Below are 21,415 nucleotides of genomic sequence, written 5' to 3' on the forward strand. Positions count from 1 at the left end.
TGGAATTTCTGTGTCTAAGCTTAAAACAAAAATTCTCCAACATGCTTTACTCTCCTTATGATTAACTCAGTAATAAGCTTAAGTACAGTATTGTTCTATTTTCCCAAGATACCACAATAAATAAAAGAAAACATAAAATCTACCAATGCATTACTGGACCATAGCTCTGGGTTGCCTTTTCAGAATCGTGATATTATTGACCTGCATTTAAACAAAGAAAATAATAAAACTACAGCAATTGGATCACTTACTCGCTTGGTAAAGTTGTATAGTAAAAAAAATGCAATGTTTAGTAATGAAAGTGTATGAATTTCCGGAAAGGCGGTTCTGGAAGCATAAAGAATCATTTTCACACATGCATTATGTCCCCAACTGTAATCAAAGCTAAAGGCAATTAAACAAAATACTATATTTTGTGAATATTTCCCATTTTTCATATTTCATATCACCCAAATAGGTTCCCTGTTGAGGCTGTAGCGTCCCCCTCGACCTTCACTTCTCATGACAGGAAATTCAATGCTAAGTTAAACAGTCTTGCTATCCTAGTTGTCCCAAGTACTGTCTGTTAACCCATTGCCCATTAACTATATGATTAATACTGTAATGTTATAAAGTGTCCATAAGTTTACCACTCTGCACATGCTGGGGTGTCATAACTATCGAGAATATCGTTAGTCCTTCCTTCGTTCCATTGCAACTTTAACAAGCACGGCTCTATAAGATCATAAACAAAGTCAGTGTATTATGTATTTTTTTAAAGGTACTGTATGCGTTTGTTTGCTTTGGCATTAGCGTGAGAGTTCATGTGAATGTAATTGTGCTTGCAGGCACCGAGTGTGATGTCATCACTTGGGTGTGTCATGTATAACCGAAGCATGGGGGCATGGGCTGGGCTCTCAGCTTGTGTACGCTAATTGTTTTCTCGAATCCATCTCGCTAAACAAGTCACACTCGTCTTTCACTCTTTCTTCTGCTCCATACATTTCCTCTCAACTTAAAGAAAGTCTTAATAACCGACTTTCCCCAGGACGAGCCGTTGAATCCGCAGCACGAAGGTTCGAAGCGGATTTGCCTATGATGATCCATCGGATGGACATCATCAAAGACATGAATATTCCATCAGCAGGCATCGTCGGTTTCAGTGCAAACAAAATACTGCAAAGCATTCTGAGAGTTTCACCTGGATGGGGACTGGAGTTAAAGACAAACCTATTCCTGTCTTATTCGAGTTAGCAGCGTTCCTGTGCACAGGTCAGGGGGCCTGGAGCCGATCCCAGGAGACCTGGGGCATGATGCAGGGTACACACTGGACAGGATGCCGATCCATCGCAGCACATGCACACACAAACACACTCCTATGTCCATTCATATTCCTATGCTCGCTACGGGCAATTTGGGATGTATTAGGACGGTGGGGGAACACCGTAGAGCCCAGAGGAAAACCCAGCCAGCACGTGGAGAACATGCACACTCCATGCACATACTGTAGACCTGAGACGGGAATCGAACACGGACCATGGGAGTGCGAGCCACTACGTCGAAATGCCTCTTCACCCGTACAGTATATCCTCCTCTCATTATTGTTTCTCTTTAATTTCGTCTTATGAGCAGACAAGCGGAAGAGACACCTCCTTTGATCAACATCACAGCACTGATGAAAGCACACGTGCGTGTGTGTGTGTGCATGTGCACAGATAGCAGAGTAATGAAACAGATCTGAGCTGATCTGTGTTTGGAGCTGAGCAGGACTCTGTGTGCTGGTGCAGTGCTGTAAACTACTGGTATCTATCTGCTAACTGCTGCAGTGTGTGTGTGTGTGTGTGTGTGTGTGTGTGTGTGTAAGGTGCAGACACTGACTAGAGTGCTGATCACATGCAGTGCTTGCATGATTAAATGGCTTACTGCTGCTTTGTTGGGACCTTTTCCTGGGAACCTGGTTGACACTGAGTTATGATGATTACGCCACTGTCCTCTCCTCTCCTCTCCTCTAGTGCGTGTGTGTACAGTCCGGTGTGTGTGTGTGTGTGTGTTTGTGTGCAGGGCAAGCTCTTTTTTGATCTAGGTTAACAGACTAACTGAAATGAATTGAAAGGGAAGGAAGTGTGCCAGATCAGAGCATCAGGGAAAGCTGTGTGTGTGTGTGTGTGTGTGTGTTACAAATTATTCTCATTAGAATTTAGCTCTGCTGCAATCAATTGTCTTACATATATCATGACAAGGTGACTAATTTCTAGAAACTGCCATGTTATACAGGCGTAATAATAATAATAATAATAATAATAATAATAATAATAATAATAATAATTTGAGTAGATCCCATAGAAATTTTAATTAACATAACACTATCAGTGATGATTACTTGGGGGGGGTGAGCAGGGGTAGCTCAGGGGTTAAGGTATTAGCCGAAAATAGGGAAGTCGCTCTGGATAAGGGTGTCTGCTAAATGCTATAAGGCTAAAGCTACAACAACAGCAGCCAATCAATATTACAACATAAAATAATATAATAAAAATAAAACATATCGAGTATTTTGTAGGAATCACCAAGTTTGGCTTTCCATGAGATAAAAGGCGGGAAGAAAAAAACACCAAATAAAAAACAATTTGAATAATAATCTGAGTTCCTACAACAAGCACACACTAAATATAAGATTATTAAACCTGTTTCTGTACATTGTTAATGATTAATTAGTTATTGTGCTTTTAGTCGTTGGGGTTTAAAATGAATAAAAGCTGTTTTGAGACAACGACCATTGTTAAAAGCGCTCTCTCTCTATATATATATATAAATATATATCTATATATATATATAGAATTGAATATGTATGACGTCATGCGCTTCCCTTCTAACCCTGACACGCCCATCACTCTGGAACAGGATCAATCTGGACTCATTAGACACATGACACATGACTTTTTCCATTTCCAATCTTCATTCTCCCTAACAAACTACATACATCATATGTATAGAAATGCTCTTATGTTGACTATTAATCATAGCGTAGATTTTTACTGTCATTTTTACTATTTTAGCAATATCCCAATCCCAGGAAATTTCAAATGTCCTTTTCTTTGCTTGATGCATAAAAACAGTTTAACTCTACTTTTGTCCAGGCAGTGTATGAACAGTGTTTTTCTAATAGAAACAACATTAACTGGTGTTCACGTGGCAAGCATCATGCTCACCACCAAAACGTCATCCCATCATCCCTGCACAGGATTAAGGCCACGACATCGACACATATAAAACCACGACTTTTAAAATATGGAGAAAAATAAATGCACACAAACAGTATACCTTGTATAACTTAACAAATGTAATAATAATCTATATTAAGAATAATACGGGGCATGTTTGAAGATATCTTTGGAGATCTTTAGTAACTCCTGAACACACCCCTGCTGTGCTCCTCTGCAGGCATTAAAAGAGGATTAGGGCACCGGACTTATTTTGATGAACAGGGATGTTGTTGACCTTTCTGTGTCTGCATTGAGAGGGAAGACATCCGTATGCATGTCTGTGTATATTTTTATATTTCTCTTGATTTGTCTTACATAGGGGTCATTCGGAGGTCAATCCAAGCTTTACATGGCAAGTACTGTAAGAACAGAAGTGTGTTGCAGCTAGCCAGATTTCCTTTAGGTATATGAGAGGAGAGAAGAAAGAGAATGTAGAGTGTATAGACAGCAATAAAGTAGTGGAGAGTAAATAAATCAGAACGAGGTAGACAGGATGCTGTGTGGAACAGAACGGACAGAGGTGCATTGGAGTAAGATGAATATGGGGGAGGGATCAGGTTTGGACGTAGTGGGGGGATGGATATGAACGAAAAAGATGGAGGGATTGCAACATGGAGTGGTGTGTTGTATGTGTGTGTGTGTGTGTTTTAATCTCTCACAGTATGGCACTGTGCCCTGCTGTACACCCATATGGTTTGGTGTGTGTGCATGTGTGTGTGTGTGTGTGCATGTGTGCATGTGTATGTGTCATACTGTAGAAAAAGGGCAAGACAGACAGGCTATGTGCCTCATACACACCACATCTTTTCCCTTTCTATTTCTTAGTTGTAAAAATACTTGTCTAGTTCTAACTTGCAGCAATACTTAACATTAAATAACATTAAATAAAAAAATATTTATTGATACCAATCTAACACTTTTAAAATGATAAATTTAGACGTCTTAAAATTTGGGAAATACTTTGGAAAAAATTCCTTAACACACAGTAGGCACATTATTGATATTTTGATATTTGTAAAATTTAAAGTAATGCGCAAAAAGTTGGGAAACAAAACTTTACATTATTTCTGACAGCATTTTTGCTGCAAAATAAATAAAAAATAATAATAAATTGAGTTCTCTAAAACTTCATTCTTGTAGCACTTACTGAGGCCAGTGTTTGAGGCGTGAAGCAGCCAGTCGGGCCATATAGCATCAAGGTGTTAATGATGATCTTGCAGTGAGTTGATCAAGTCAAAGTGCACACAGTATATCCCGTGGTATAGATATACCAACAATATTAATGAATAATAGTTGTTGCGGCTTAATTTCAAAATTAGGGTATAAAGGTCATTTGACAGACGTGTTGGCCGAGCTTAGTAAGTGATGTATAATAATGTCTGTGGAACTGTTGTAGAAAAACAATATCACACTCGAGCTTGTGCTGTTGTACTGAATATCAGCACGGCTGTGATGCGGCTGTAGGAACGAGGGCGCAAATGGAGTACTGAAGGCAACACTGCCGTGCTGATATTCGGTACTGGAGCACGAGCTCGCATGTGATATTGCTTAATTAAACTTGCATATCAGGGGAAAAGTCACAAAGTTAACTGAAATTGCATGAAATTTCACCCTTAAAAAAAGGATCTGGGACAGAAACACAACACTGGTCAATCACCGATTTTTAAGAAAAACCGCCGCATATACAGAAAATTAGAAGATGGTGAACTTAGACCAATTATGTAAGTCATTGAAACAACTGGAAACAGACATACACATCTGTGCTACAGTATGTTTTTGCCTAATTATGACTAATTCCATCATATTGCCTATGTTGTGCTGAAATAAATAAAAGTGTTGACCTCTACATATTTATAAAAATAATATATTAATGCAAAAAAAAAAGCTCAGGATTTTAAGGGATGAGGATGAACTTAATCACGACATCAGTGCTGTACAGGCAAAGGGCACCATGTGTGTTGTGGTTTTATTGGAGAAGCTGCTGGAACAGGAGGGAATCGGGTTACGATGGTGATGTAGGCTGATTATGAGGAGTGTGACGGGACTAAAGACTTCACACACCACAGCGTGTCTTTATCTCTGGTGCGGAAGCCGATTTTAATTAACGCCAAGCTAAGCCCCTTAACGAAGGAGCAGACAAGACTGCTTATCTCCTCTGTCTCTCTCTGTCTCTCTCTGTCTCATCGCCCCTAAAAACACTGAAATGTGTCAAATTTGGCTACAAAATGTGTTTCAGTTCAGTTCTGTACGTAATTTTGAAGTACATTTGGATAGACACACACGTGTTAGCATGTGTTAGCATAACGAGTGTGCTGTGGTTTGTTTACTTAGATAGAAACAATAATGCCGCTCCCTTGTTCTTTCCTTCTTTCTCTTTTCTTTAGTTTTTCACTGGAAACAACTGACACGAGTGGTGCTAGCACTGTTAGCATTAGCTTCCTTTCCTCCAGAGGGACTTCACCTGAATGAGTTTATACACGAGTTGCTGTTAGCATTTTTGTTTTTCTTGGATTTCTTATTCATCCATTCTTCCTGATTTCTTTCCTTGAGGCGTGACCGGGTTTTGTTACCCCTTCCCCCCTCGTTTGGTGTATTGTTTATTATCTTTGTGGTTGTTGTTTTCCCCCCTCCAATTTCCGTGTATGAGAGTGCACTCATGGTAGCGTTAGCATTCTATTTTCAGGCGGTTTATTAATACAGTGCTGTGTCACTGAAGAACAATGTGATTATTCTTGTCTCAGAAGGGCACGTCGTCCTAGAAACTGTATGGTGCGCTCCAGCTTGAAGCGTGCCCTCAATTTATCACATCCATACCTAAAAGCAAAGTCAAGTCGATTTCTCCGTATTACAAGTTTAATTGTGGATATGCAGGAATTCTATTTTAAGTGTGTGTGTCTATGTGTGTGTGTGTGTGTGTGTGTGTGTGCATTCTGATGAGAAGTCTGCAGAGTTAAAGAAATAAATAAGCTGCTGGATAACAAACAAAAAGTCCTTTTGCTTGCAAAATAGTTTCGTTAAAAGCTTTCCCACAGGCACAGCTGTAATATGATCCAGGTGTGTGTTTGAGAGAGAGAGAGAGAGAGAGAGAGAGTCTAGCATGCAAAAATCTACCTTACATTTTTTTTTTGCTGAGGAAGGCATCTGTGCATTTTTTATTTATTTATTCATTCATTCATTTATTTATTTTTATTATTTTATTTTTATGGGTGTGTGATTCAGTCTTGCAGAAAGACAGATCAGCCTGTAGGAATGTGTTCACTTTTGTGATATAAGAGTTACACACACACACACACACGCACGCACACACACACACCTCATCAGACATCAGATCTGTTTTACACAATCACAGTAAGCTGTGGTACATAGTGCTGCATAGCACTCACTCACTCACTCACTCACTCACTTACTCACTCACTTACTCACCCACTCACTCACCCACCCGCTCACTCACTCACCCACCCACCCACACACTCACTCACTCACCCACTCACTCACCCACCCGCTCACTCACTCACTCACCCACCCGCTCACTCACTCACTCACCCACCCACCCACACACCCACTCACTCACCCACCCACTCACTCGACTCACTCACTTACCCACCCACCCACATACTCACCTACTCACTCACCCACCCACCCACATACTCACCTACTCACTCACCCACCCACGCACTCACTCACCCACCCACCCACTCACTCACCCGCTCACTCACTCACCGACTCACCCACCCACCCACCCACTCACTCACCCACCCACCTACTCACTCACCCGCTCACCCACTCACTCACCCGCTCACCCACTCACCCGCTCGCTCACTCACTCACCCGCTCACCCACTCACTCACCCGCTCACTCACTCACTCACCCACCCACCCACTCACTCACTCACTCACTCACCCACCCACTCACTCACTCACCCACTCTCTCACACTAAATCATTCACTCATTTACTCTAAATCCCTCACTCCTTCACTCCTTCACTCATTCACTCACTAACCCTAACTCTAAATCACTCTCACTCTAAATCACTTACTCATTCACTCAGAATCTCTCCCGCTCAATCCCTCTCTCTTCCTGTCCTGGCAATGAACGTATAACCTGCCAAGAAAAGTGAGACAAACTGTATTTCATTTCACACTGAATCCCCTGAGCGTGGCCCGGGTGTCTGTACGCAGCATGGTTTTGTCGGTAACAATACAGCCGTCCATCCATCTGTTTATCTTCCTACACTCCCTGACCGTGATCTCAGGCCCACACACCTGTAACTTACCGCTTTTGGCACTGTGTTTGGACTCTGTGGGACGGCTGACTGGGTACCTAACCATGGTTCAGTGTTTCCTCCGAGAGGGTAGATCTCCTGTGACATTACAGACTGGTGTACATGTCCAGTACATGTCGAGCTGTAGGGTGGAGTGTCACCGGCTGGAACAGAGGAACTGATATGTTTGCAGTGCCTAAAGTGGTGGGTATCATCTCTAAATAGATGAGTGTGCTAAATGCGTTGAATAAAATAATGGATACTGGTGGACATTGTTCTGTATGCAGAATGTGTGTGTGTGTGTGTGTGTTCTGTTTGAGTCTTTTAATTAATGTGATATCAGAGAAGCATGTCTGCAGTTCTGTTTATCTCAGAGGACATTTCATATTCCTTTTGTGTTATGTGTGTGTGTGTGTGTGTGTCTGTAACCCGCACTCCCTTGAGCAGATCCTATTTGTCTGCTCGCTTTTAGTTCCAATCTGTGTGCCGAGTAGCATCTCTCCCATGACAGCTCTGCCTAATCTGTCAGCCGCACAACCTCGGTGTAAACACGTGTAGAGGGGAACAAGCTGAATGAACAATGAACACAAACACACCGACACATGTACACTAATACACAGTGTAACACGTTTTTAGGCTTTCTGTACCCTATAACAAATGCATGGTAAGACTTTGGCTTAGAAGATTTGCATGTGTGTGCACAGGTGTAAAGGAGCTTCACATTATGGCCTGTCGGCCGAGAGAAAGCGCCGCTCGCAGGAAGGAGAGTGTACCGACAGCACATCCGAGCTGGCTCTGGCAACCCTGCCTGGAGATGGCACCGCCTCCAGCGCCGTCGCCCTCCTATCAGACGAGTCTGGCCTCGTCAACCCCGCCTACGAGCCTGGCATGGAGGACAACAGCCAATCAGGGAGCACCACCAGCCTGGCGGCACGTAGCAACTCCAAGAAGAGTGAGTGTGAGTGAGCACACACATCGTGTGTGTGTGTGTGTGTGTATATCTGAATGAGTGTATGTGTACCTGTTGGAGCAGTTGCAAATAATGCTAGTGTTGATCCATATCTTTTAAGCGACACATGCAAACAGGCTCACACACACACACACACAGTGTATCTCATGTGCCACACACTCAATTCACATATAGTATTATAGTAATATTACCTTATAAATCATAAATCATTTTTTATTTTTATTTACAAAAAATGTATTAGTTTAAGGGACGTTCAAGTTTAACCGGGATTTGTGATTAATTTTCTGGTAAATGGAGGCGTTAAACCGTTTTACATTTAAGACTAAAGACTCTAAGTAGCAGTAAAACGTTTTAAAGAAGATGGTGCATACAGTAAGTCAATGCTACATACTGTACACACACACTAAAACCATGTGCACATTACAGAAACTTGGCTGGGAGTTACAGTATTACCACATCCCCTGTACAGTCCTGACCTTACTCCAAGACGTTTCCACGTGTTTTGGCCATTAAAGGAATTCCTGGGAGGCCAGCATTTTAGATGTGAAACAGGCGATCCGGTCAATTAATACATTTCAGTTTTATTTATAAAGTGCTTTTAACAATGTGATCATGGCTCAGACATACTATATAAGAGGAAAACTTTCTTAATGGTATCCAAGCACTAATGAAATGGTGGGATAAGTGCATCAGTGTAGCAGCAGGAATAAAGTCAAATAAATAAATAACTCTGTGTTTTTATTATTCTGCACAATCAAAAGTCCTGGTTTGACTTGACTTGACCTTTTAGAATGGAGCACAGAGACAATAGAAACCATGCAAGCAGCGAAAACATGAACCTGGTGTTTTATAATTTTTGTGCAGCTTTAAATTGATCCTTTCTCATTTCGGATTTGTCTTTTTCCGGTTTAGTTCACGGCAGAACTCTGCTCACAACCCAAAGCGCACAACATAACATATCAGATTCGCCTTCCGCTCTCAGGCGAATCACATTCCCGCTGCAATTCCGCTGTGTAGGATTACTCGCAAGTTCTCACTAAGATGCTATCGGAGCGGTGGGTTTGGTTTGCACCTGAGCATGATCATGAAAAAGGGAGAGCATATTATTGCAATTTCCACTTAGAAAACACTTCATTTACAAAAGATGAACTTGTTCCAGTGTGGTGCTGGGCGGGGAGGATGGAAATGACACTGCAGCAGCTGAGGGGAGGTACAGCAGTGCGGAGGAACAGGCTGTCAGCCTCAGGCTTTATGCTTTTAAGAGCAGTGCTGTCTGAGCTCCACACATCAGTGTGTGTGTGTAGAGAGAAAGCAGCGTGAGGTTCATAAGACCAACCCTTCCACACAAGCCTGAAGCTTATGACAAGCTGAAACGCACCAGCACTGTTCGTAGCTGCACAGCAGAGCTGAATCCATTCTGTCTAAAAGTGGAAGAACTCCAGAACTTGCTAAACAGTGTGAATCACTTATTCGCTGCCATGCGATTGACCAAGCCTAAACTCCTCCAAGCCGCTCTTTGGGTCCAGACATGTTCATGACCAGACACTGGCTCTTATCCCTGTTCTCTCCATCTGTGTGTCCTCCAGTCCGTAACTTCGACCGCTCGTCCGTGAGGAGTCGCTCGTTCCGGCGTCTGAACAGGGCGTTCAGCGTGCTCAGGAGGACCAAGAGTGGCACAGCTGTGGTCCACGACAACTCGGAGGAACGAGACAACCTCAGAAATGCCACCGTCCCACAAGAGGGTAAGTGTGTGTATGTGTGCACAAGAGTGTATCAGTGGGTGACAGCCTGGGTCGAGGGCCCTGAACACAGCTACAGCATATGTTCCTTTAATAATGCGGATGGGGCTGACAGAAGGCTAATCAGAAACTGGGAAAGAGAGTGAGTAAGAGAGAGAGAGAGAGAGAGAGAGAGAGAGAGAGAGAGGACAGGATGCAGGCAGGAAGAAGAAACAGGAGATACAAAGGTAAAGGACGACTCGGTGTGTGGATCATATTTAGATTGATTAAATGCACGGAAATGAAACTGATAGATGAAGGTACAGTGAGGAAAAGGATGATATGATGATGATGATGATGATGATGTCATTTCGCCACCAAATTCCCCCAACAAGGATAGTAGTATCTGTTAGTTTTGACCTTGTGGGTACTCTTACCTCGCTCCCAAAATGAAATCTGCTTGGATTTGAGTAAATAAATACTATTTAAAAATAGTTATTTCGGAGGTGTAGAGGCAGCATTCATGAGCTGCATCAATAAGCATGCAAGGTCCTTACAAGGATACGGTGTGTATGTGTGTGTGTGTGTGTGTGTTACATAAAGCCCCAGGTGGTGACTGAGGTAATGAGCTTTGCCTTCTCCTTCCCTGGTGTTAAAGGGAAGCTGGGATTGTCTGCTGCTCTGCTATTCTGCAATAGTTGTACACTTTAACACCGAGCTATCTATACACAGTCGGTCTGTCTACTGTTTTTACATCCAGTACTGTGCAAAAGTCTTAGGCACCATATTTAACATAACTTTAATATCGATAAAAAAAAACACATTGCAGAAGAATATTACTGTTTTACTTGCACACATCTGTTTCCAACACTACTGATTATTTTCAAGCAAATAGTTTTCACACTAAATATTGTCCTTATTTTATTCCTCTTTAGTGCTTTTTATAGAATTTACTTTTACGCTCATCTTTGCTTATGGGATTTTTTTTTTTTATATGTTCCCATGATGTTCGCAGAGTACTGTACGTAAAACTGCTGTTAGGTTTCACTGTGTTTTACCAGTTTTTGCATGCAAACATGTTTCTGTAATGTTATTTATTTATTAATTTTTATTAAGGTATGTTTTTAAATAGTGGACGCTTTTGTGCATAATAATAATAATAATAATAATAATAATAATAATAATGCAGACATGACAAACATATGTACCACGATTTGTACTAAAGATAATATGTTGCCTAAGACTTTTGCACAGTATGGTATATAAAACACCATTCCACTGATCGGCCATGATATAGAACATTAACATTAAAACCACCTAGGTTTTGGGAAACCCCTCTGGTGGTGCCTGGCACCGGGACGTTGGCAGCAGGTCGTTTGGGTGCTGTGTGTTGTGGGGCGGGGCCTTCGAGGGAAGTTGTTTGTCCAGTGTATCCCATGGATGCTCAGTTGGATTGGGAGGTTTGGAGTTGGGACGTCCGATCAGTGGCCTTGGGCTCTTCGCCTATTCGGCCCTGTACACGTGTTGCACCGGGTGTCCTGAAACATCTCTCTCATAGCCATTTCTTACCAATTAGTGCTGCATTGGCCCTTCTCTGGTCTGGCAGAGGCCATGGTAGAGCCTTCGCTGCCTAATTGATAATCAATGTTATTCATTTCACCTGTTGGTGGTCTTAGTGTTATGACTGACTGGTGTGTGTATAGTATATTGAGCATATTAACTTTGTAAAGTAATGAACTTGCGAGTTTAGCCAACCTGCCGTACAAAGATGTGATTAAATTCTTGCTTTTAATTAAAAGCTCGGCTGACAAACATGAATTCTCCTTTTCCCCTCGTTAAAATGAACCAGAATGCTTGAGTGCATATGCGAATGAGTTTTATTTCACTGCACATCTGTTCCACACTCATTTCAGTGTTAACCCCTCTGTCATTCCCTCCCTCTCTGTCACCTTTACTCACATCTGCATATGACAAAACTCTCAAAGTGCGCTCCAGTTAGGAGTCAGCCAGACTGCACTCTAAAATCTGAAAACAAGTCAGTCTATAACATAAACCAACAAACACCTGATGTGCTTGTGCTACAGCAATAGAAAACATTTTGAGAAAGCTCGATATAAACCACCTTCCATCCAGTCCAGAGTGTAAATATCTCAGATATGGTTGAATCTAGCTTTCATGTACAAACACATCTTTTTAATCTCAAACACATCTTTTGATCCCTCCCTGCAGTTTTTGCTCTGCCGCAGCTCCATCATCTTATCCCGGATGGTGAAATCACTACGGTTAAGATCACACGGAGCGACCCCTGTGAGCCGTTGGCCATCAGCATCGTGGGGGGAAATGAGACTCCGCTTGTGCGCATCCTTATCCAGGACATCTACAGAGAAGGCGTCATTGCCCGGGATGGAAGACTGCTGCCTGGAGACATGATCCTCAAGGTAGATGTGTGAGAGAGAGAGATAGAGAATATAAAAAGAGCTGAGAAGGTGGGTGGGAGGTCTAAAATGACATAATTGTACAGTAGGTGTGAATACAAGGCTGGCATGTGTCCTTGTGTTTGGCGTCATGTGCTTCGCCATCTGTTTGGCAAAGGGGTTGACAATATGGCATGAGAAAAAGATCTTTGTGTTTACATCTTTTTCTCGGTTGACTTGAGAGCTCCATAATTCGTAGCAGAAGAGAATTCTATACAATGTCTTTCAAGCTATATCTCCTCGTGTGTACAGGTGAACGGTATCGACATCACCAACGTCCCGCACTGCTACGCACTTGCAGCTCTCAAGCGTCCCTGCATGCTGCTCAGGCTGACTGTGCTTCGTGAACAGCGTCATCGCTACCGTGCACATCACCACCACCACCACCATCACGTTCCTCAGCCGGGCGAGGTGCCCTACCCAGGCTCTGGTGGCAGCGTGAGGGACGACAGTCTGCACGTGGTGCTGCTGAAGGGAGCACCTGATGAGCAGCTGGGCATCAAGCTCGTGCGCCGGCCCGATGAGCATGGCGTCTTCATCTTCCATTTGCTAGAAGGAGGTCTGGCGGCCCAGGATGGGCGTCTGCGTATCAACGACCGCGTGCTTGCTATCAATGGGCACGACCTGCGCTACGGTGCTCCTGAGCATGCAGCTTTGCTCATACAGGTGGGCGTGACATAGGTCCAACATACACACCGTACGAAGGGAATCAAATCTTATTATTACCTTCGCTTTGTTGCAAATTTGTTTCCATAAACCACAAAATTTTGTCCCTTACCTTCACAACCTAGCGTTCCTTAGCAATGGACTAATTGCAGTGATAGGCCTCGTTTTTGGTGCTGAATATAATCAGATGTTTCTGTACTGTATACATGACTGAGCAAAGCACTGACGCAAGACATAATAAATCTTCTCATAACATTCCCGTTTCCTTTCGTGCTAACTCTAAATGCTGGTGGCTGAAATTCAAGCGGTTGTAGCGGTTCAGACAAGTCATTAATGCTGTGTGTTACATGTTGTAGGCGAGTGTGGAGCGAGTACACTTCATCGTGTCGAGACAGACTCACGTGCCGCCTCCGGATATACTACAGGAGGCACCGTGGAACATGGAGGGACCTCCTCCTTACTCTGCCGTGGACATTGAGCAGTCACTGGTGGTGAGATATCTTACACACTAGTATTTGTGTATGTATGAGTATGGCACTCATGCATCGCCGCAATCCAAAAACGCTTTTAACATTTATAAATGTTTGCATTTGAAGAGGAAAAATTTTGCAGTTCCACTATAATCTGACAGGTGGTGCACTCTAAACTATTCATACTTTGGAAGGCAACACAGTATCCCGTGTGGCAGGAGCGAATTATTAGCCAAGTTTGTTTAAAATTGTGACAAAATAGACAGAATTGCCATTAAATTAAATCGACACCTACAGTAATTATCGTCTTATTATTGTATCGGCTGGTCCATGGTGATTTCGATTCCTAATATACATAATATGCTCTACATTGCCTTGCCTGCTACACACACATAGCTTCACATAGTGACTGACGTTTCTTTGAGCTTGGAGAAACCCCTTGTTAAAAAAAAAAACAAAGAAAAAAAAAAGAAGAGCAGGATTTCTGCTCTAATTAGTCTATGTCCTCTACGTCTTCCCTCATCCTAAAAAAGCTCAAACTCACAGCTTTCACCTTGTTATTCTATCACTGTCTCACTTAGCCCGGTGCACACCCTGGTGTTCCTCTCACCTCTCTTTAACACTTCTAATTCTGTTAGTCTAATGTGGGAGAATTTCTCCTTCGTTTTCGCTCGCACTCAACAGCCACAGACCATCCCAAAGCACCGAGAGCAGATCTGGATCCCTCGGCCCATGCTTTCAGACTAAACATAGGAGACTTTTTATTAAACTTCTTTATTAAGTTAGCACTTAGCTGCTGGGTTTGTTTCGTTTGGCTGGGCGCCAGGTCGTCTGTGCTTTGGCAGCGGACACTGATATCAGAATCAGAAGCCCCAGGAGAAAAGGCTAGCTCATTCATAACAAGCTTAAACACACACACACACACACCCCTCCTTGGTGTGACTGTGCCATACTTGAGGCACAACGTGTCTGGGAAGTGTATACTTAGCAGAATAATCATATATATATATATATATATATATATATATATGTTATACAATATATCTTTGTAAGTCATATGCCACCACACACTAACACACTCACTCTGAGATGTCCTCTTTGCTAGGACTCGTGCCAAAAGCCGGGGTGTTATGAGAAAACGGTGACCCTGCCTAAAGAGCCTACTGAATCACTGGGCATGACTGTGGCAGGAGGAATGAACAGCCGCGGCTGGGACTTGCCCGTCTACGTCACCAATATCGACCCCAATGGTGTGGTGGCCCGAGAAGGCTCCATCTGCAAAGGTGAGCATCTCTTGCACAATCTACACACCCTGCATAAGATACACCCCAGGTTAAACACATCAGATAGCAATGATTAATAATTCTGGTGGTGATGTCTTGGTTGGTCCAGATTTCACAATTTTTATGTGAGAAATCTAGCTTACCTTAACAAGTGTTTCTTTTATCAGTCATAATTTTTTCAGAAAAAGTTTGTCATTTTAAAATCCAACGTGTAAGGAAAGATCGCAAAAAATATTGCCAACTCGGCTCAAGTGGGTTTTTTTTTTTATGATCATTATGAGATGAGGATTACAGTAGTATTTGCATAAAATTTGCAATTCTACAAGTTTGTGTATGAACAGAGTACACAGATGAAGGACTGGAACTCTGGCACATCGCGCTCGAAAGGTACAAATGAAGCAAAAAAGTTTAGCAGTATGCGTTAACCAAAAAAGTGAGCTTAGCGAAATTAATCTGAGGTCTATTTAAAAATCTATTTTATTTTGTATATAAAGATTAACGTACAGGTCTCTGAGAGGGATCAAGCCATTTTAGTTTTATTATTTAATTTAAAAAGGCATTACTGAAGGTTGCCAGGTTGCTTTCATAGGAGCCTTCAGCTTGTCTAGGTTAGGTGTTTCACATCTTTCTCTTGACCATACTTTATGAATTCTAGAACCTGGTGTTCAGGTCTGGTTTTGGCCCTCTGGGCAGGTTCTAAGTCCAAAAGCATGAAGTTCTCCAAAATCTCCTGGTATCCGACTACATTGACTTTAGACTTGATATAACAGAATGGACCAACACCAGCAGATGACATGGCACCTTAAATTGTCATTGACTCTGGAAACTTCCCACTAGACTTCAAGCAACTTGGATTATGTGCCTCTTCATTCTTCCTCCATACTCTGGGACCTTAATTTCTAAATGAAATGTGACATCTAAGAAGACTTTGGACCACTGAGCAACGCTCCTGTTCTTTTTCTACTTTGCCCAAGTAAGACATCTGACATCGCCTCTGGTTCAGGTGAGGCTGAAGATGTGGCTCTTGATGCACAGACTCTAGCCTCAACCCACTCCTTATGAAGCTCTCCTAAGTTCCTAAATTGACTTTGCTTAAATAAAAAGGCTGCAGACATCACTGTTACTTCGGCACATGTTCTTAATACACTTTTTTCCTGCCCGTCAACTTTTCCATGAATATGCTTGGATACAACACTCTACAAAAAATGCTGTATCTAAGAAGGAATAGAGACCAGCTGTTTTAGCAATGACTTTCTGTGACTTAGGTTCTCTGTGGGGGGTGTTGATGATCGTCTGTACTGAACTAGGCTGAGATGTACACAGTACTTAAAATATTCTAAGATTTTTAACTTTCATGAGCTATAAACTGTCCAAGTATAAAGCATTCAAGTGTCTAAGCATCAAGTGTCCACATCTCTCCATGTGTTCTCTCAAGAGTCCATGTGTCCACCAAAAATGTTCAAGTACTGTATCAAGTCTCAAATATTCAAGTGTAAAGTATCTCTGTGTCCAAATATCAAGGACCCAAGTGGCAGAGGGGAAGCTGAGGTGAAAACGTTGATATTTGAAACCCAGTTTGACCCGGTCCGTAGCCTGTTTAGGCAGTCGGATGGCCTGCAGGGTACAGATGCCCTTTAGTCGGCTTCTACCTGATTTGATCAGCAAAGTACATTTAAAAATAAGCAAATTGTTCATATACAGGAACAACATAAGTAAAAACAACTTCTCAACTATCAAAAATCTGGCAGAATATTTTAGTGTGTTTGTATGAAGTGTGTGGAGATGAGCTTAAAACGTTGCTGCACTGAAAATGACAAACAGCCTGGAGAGGAAGAGAGCAGTCAGGAGAGTGAATTACAGTCCAGGTCCCAAGGTCACAATCGCCATGGGTCACACGTGTGTGTGTGTGTGTGTGTGTGTGTGTGTGTGCACTGTTATCTTAGAAGCTAACATTCAAAATGGCCAAACACTCAACCACGCACACACGCATGCACACACACCTGGACAAATAATAATGAAAAATGGAACATCATTAAAACAAAAGAAGTTCTGTTAGTAGTAGTTATTTGTACTGTGTGTGTGTGTTTGCTGACTCGGCAATAGCTGAGCACTTTGAGACCAGACCAGTGGTTATAGGTATGTGCATTTTTTTTTTTTTTTTTTTTTAAGAAAACCACCTACCTGTCACCAAGGTGACCCGTTCACTACACAAACACACACACACTTTTGAGCACACATAAGTAACAAAGATGCACCTGCTTATGCATATGCATGAGGATCATCAGATCTGCAGATTTATGCACAGCTCCACAACACACACACTTGTGTTACATCAAGCAGAATTCAAACCATGAATGTGTTCATACAACACAACAAAAGTGTTTGATGACTAGAAAAGGTCTAAATTGAACAAGGTTTTTAAAAAGCTCTGTGTGTGCACATGTTGTACTTTAACTCAAAGTGATCCTTTCATCTCATCAAATCAAGATGCCATATGGTAGAAATGCACCCTTTATCTTCCTGATTAAAACATCACCTGGCCTCATCAAGGTCTTACAGCTAACTTCCCCCAAAATGAGACCCCGCTGTTGCTCGTGTCTCCCCAGGTGACATCCTGTTGAACGTGAATGGCATGGAGCTGACGGGTGTGACTCGAGGCGAGGCCGTGGCTAATCTGAAGAACACCTCGTCCCCGGTGGTGCTGCGTGTGCTGGAGATGAGACCACCTGACATGAGCTCTGTGGACTGCCTGCCCCCTGCTGCGACCTCACCGTCCTCCCCTGGAGACATCAAAATGCCCCCGTCCAACGATGATTACTCACCCCTGTGGGTGTCCTGGCTTCAACTGCCCAGGTAAAGTACAGCAGAGCAGTGCAGTTGCTCCTCCGCTTTGCCTGCCCTTCACACCACAGCAGAACTCTTGTTTCAGATTGAATACCAGACTGGAAAAGAGACTGTTCCTAAGGGACCGGTGCTACAATAACGTCAGTAATAACAGGGATTACAGTATCTTTCTTCCGTAACGGTTCACATCATTCACTGTAACTGTTAAAAACCTGAAACATGCAGTACAGTATTTTCATTTCAGGTGAATAAGGTGTCCTGTACACAATGGATGGATTACACATTCATTAAACCAACATTTACCTGATTATTTTTCTCTACTCCGCTGTATTTCACTGATCTTGAAAGCAGGAGTCTAAATCATTGTCGATTGATCGTTAATTTATTCTCTGTAACAGCACGGCTCAGACGGCAGTTCCGACACTGTTTATATTAATTCGCTTATTTTATTGCTATTTATCATTTCTACACCAACAACTCTAAGTCTAGTATTCTGGATTGTTATTATTCATAGAGAGATCTCACCTCTGTCCTCCATCTGCTATGTTACCTCTATAGGACGACGGGAATTGTCATGAATAATAATTTGCCCTGATAAAAAGGCAGGGCAATTTTTAAAACAGCATAAATTAAAAAGGAGAAGAAAAAAATGCTAATTGAGGCCTCTTATGTTTCCTGGTCCGAGTGTTAGAGTTTAAAGTTTAAAAAGTTACAGAGGTAAACAAATTTAAGTATATATATATATATATATATATATATATATATATATATTTTTTTTTTTTTTTAAATGAGTTTGAGTCAAACCGGGACTTGTGATGAAATTTCTAGTTAATGAAGGCATACAGCTGTTAAATATTTACATTAGACTTACACATATGTACAATATGTAATGAGAGTCTTAGCTGCAGTAAAACATTTAAATGATGTTTTATAGAAGCCTGTGTGTCCATAAACAATGATTAGCGAGTCGAATGCTTGATTCTTGAAAATTAATAGATAACTTGTCACCAACTTGTAATTTCCACATGTTTGGGTTATTAAAGGAGTTCCTGGGAGGCCAGTGTTTCAGACATAAAGCAGGCAGTCTAATCATGGCTTCAGTGAAAGCTTTCTACTGTACCTTGGTAAAAGTTACAAGCACTAGGAAAACATTGGGATGAGTGCATTAGTGTAGCCCCTCATAGTCACTTGTGGAACTGCCCATTTTGGCAATTCTGCATTGAATTGTTTTTGCAAAAATGTGTAGTTGGTTAACAACAAAAATGTAAGTTATTTTAAAAAGATGTGTGTCCCGATCAGCCCTTCTGCTGTGGGACAGTGCAAAGAACATCCTTTTTTCATCCAAGTTTTTATAAAGCATCTCTTAGGGAATCTTTTTAATATTAACTTCAGTTCCTTTTTGCAGGAAATGTTTTCTTAAGGCTAAGGTCTTTTACCTCCAGACATGTCCTGAGGCCAGAATGAGCTGAGGTGTGATTGGGTGTGATAAGGGAGATAAGATGGACTGTTTGTCCCCCGCAGGCACCTGTACAGCTGTAAAGACATTGTGTTGCGCAGGAGCACATCGGGGAGTTTAGGCTTCAGCATCGTAGGAGGTCAAGAGGAGCTCAACTGCAATCAGTCCTTCTTCATCCGCTCAATCGTGGAGGGAACGCCAGCGTACAACGATGGCAGAATACGGTACGCATAATCATCAGGACATTCTTGTGTTAAGAAATTCCATACCTTGTAAATAGTTCATGCTATTCATGAGGCCATAATGGACAAACTAGGTTGTACTATTGGCCGTCTTTCGCAAACATGCCATCACAGACAGCAGTGATGCTCTGACTGACACTCCGATTGACCCTCCCACCCTGGGAACATGGCCAACTTTGTGCTCATCACCGTCAGCAACTGACACCTTTAAAAGTGTTAAGATTTGAATTCTGGATATAAATTGAAATTTCCAGAAATATTTCCAAAAATCGTAACCATTTCTTTCTCTAGGTGTGGAGACATCCTGCTGGAGGTGAATGGAAAGAGCACCTGGGGAATGACTCACACCGCTCTAGTGCGCCTGCTGAAGGAACTGAGGGGCCGCATCACTCTTACCATCGTCTCCTGGCCTGGAAGCCTGCTATAGGCCCGTGTTGTACAGGGGAAAGGCCTTATTTAAAAACAAACAAACAAAAAAAAAAAGACCCTATGTTGGTGATTGGAGCGTCACATAGTCTCTGCCCGCAATGAACGGGCTTTTAGACATGGACTTCTTCCAAGGTAGGCAAGGCGTATGAAATGGACCGGCGCCGTAGAACGCAGGGCAAGGTACTGTACGGTGCTTTGGCCTCACCAAGGCGACATGGACCTCAGACTCTGAAGGTGAGGCGTGCGTGACAGACACATAAGGACTCGGCAAAGGTCTTGGTGATACGATTGCCAGGATTGCATTGGCTGCTGCCTTCGCTGACATCATCATTTAGGGACAGGAAGCAAGCTCCTGCACGTGCTGCATCTCTGAGGCCACATACTGTACATGAGGCAATGACGATACAAAAGAAGAATCACGGTCACACGTTATGAGGATATGATCTGTGTCAAAGTGTATATAAATACTCCTCTGTGGGCAATGTGCAAACAATTTTTCAGAAGTGTGTAACTGATGTGTGGTGGAGGAGAAAGGACTTCTGGGAGATTGGAGAGGCTGGGGTTGCCGACTCGGTTTAAGAATGCGCGTTCAAGCATTTGTTCCCGGGTAACATAAGTGCATTTGGGATGGGACAGGAAAAAGAATTAATACTACAGCGACTGTTTGTTTCTTTGTTTGTTTACCTCTCTCTCTCTCTCTCTCTCTCTGTTCCTACTGTATGGCCTTTTGGATATTGGCTTCGCTTCGTTCGTTCTGACAGTAATGCAATTTTTGCATTCACTGCAGACAGTAGGGTTTTGTTTGTCTGTGTTGTTTTTGCTATGATTCAGATGCTGTTGCAAAGAAAATATATATCTTTGATGAGTATTACTGTATATATAAAAAAAAACAGAAAGAAAGAATTTGTTAATAATACTGTAATAACTCTCTTTTAAAAATGATACACAGGGTGGACCTTAAGTCTGGATCCGTAGGCTTTGTTCCTGATATTGTTCTGTTTGTTTTAAAACTCACAATCGCTGCACTGAAGGAGGAAATCATCTTCAGCATGGAACATCATCACTACAGGATTTGAACATTTCCTCTAAATTATACCTTTAAGCACACATTAGTGCCTATGGATCCAGACCTCGAGGCACCCTGTATATATATACACACATCTAAAATGTAAGGAGAGTTTGGCGGCCTTGCTGATTCTGTGTTTTCAGAGACACGAGACAGAAAAGACGGCACGCACACCTAACTTCTGTCATGTTTTCATGTCTGCAGGTCATCGTGAAAAGCCATGTGGTCTAGTGTCTCATGCTTGGGCTCGTGTAGCGTTCTGTATCTTATGATACTTTTGATTAAAATCAATAAAAT

At 42.2% G+C, this 21,415-nt stretch overlaps 1 protein-coding gene across 4 annotated transcripts in view; it reads left to right on the top strand.

The window, feature by feature from the left end:
• The window catches only part of lnx1 (ligand of numb-protein X 1), a 37,209-nt gene extending 15,812 nt beyond the window's left edge, over positions 1-21,397 (top strand). The window contains exons 3-11 of one of the 4 annotated variants that reach the window (XM_053489426.1): positions 8,205-8,458; positions 10,057-10,212; positions 12,418-12,626; positions 12,915-13,328; positions 13,685-13,819; positions 14,904-15,081; positions 17,688-17,934; positions 19,447-19,605; positions 19,915-21,397. In XM_053489426.1, coding sequence (XP_053345401.1) covers positions 8,205-8,458; positions 10,057-10,212; positions 12,418-12,626; positions 12,915-13,328; positions 13,685-13,819; positions 14,904-15,081; positions 17,688-17,934; positions 19,447-19,605; positions 19,915-20,050 — 1,888 coding nt within the window. In that variant the 3' untranslated portion in view covers positions 20,051-21,397. The remainder of the gene's footprint in view (positions 1-8,204; positions 8,459-10,056; positions 10,213-12,417; positions 12,627-12,914; positions 13,329-13,684; positions 13,820-14,903; positions 15,082-17,687; positions 17,935-19,446; positions 19,606-19,914) is intronic. The other 3 variants (XM_053489427.1, XM_053489428.1, XM_053489429.1) reach the window with 3 other exon arrangements.
• Positions 21,398-21,415: the final 18 nt, after the last annotated feature.

Source organism: Clarias gariepinus, chromosome 27, assembly GCF_024256425.1.
Source record: "Clarias gariepinus isolate MV-2021 ecotype Netherlands chromosome 27, CGAR_prim_01v2, whole genome shotgun sequence".
NCBI classification, from domain to species: Eukaryota; Metazoa; Chordata; class Actinopteri; order Siluriformes; family Clariidae; genus Clarias; species Clarias gariepinus.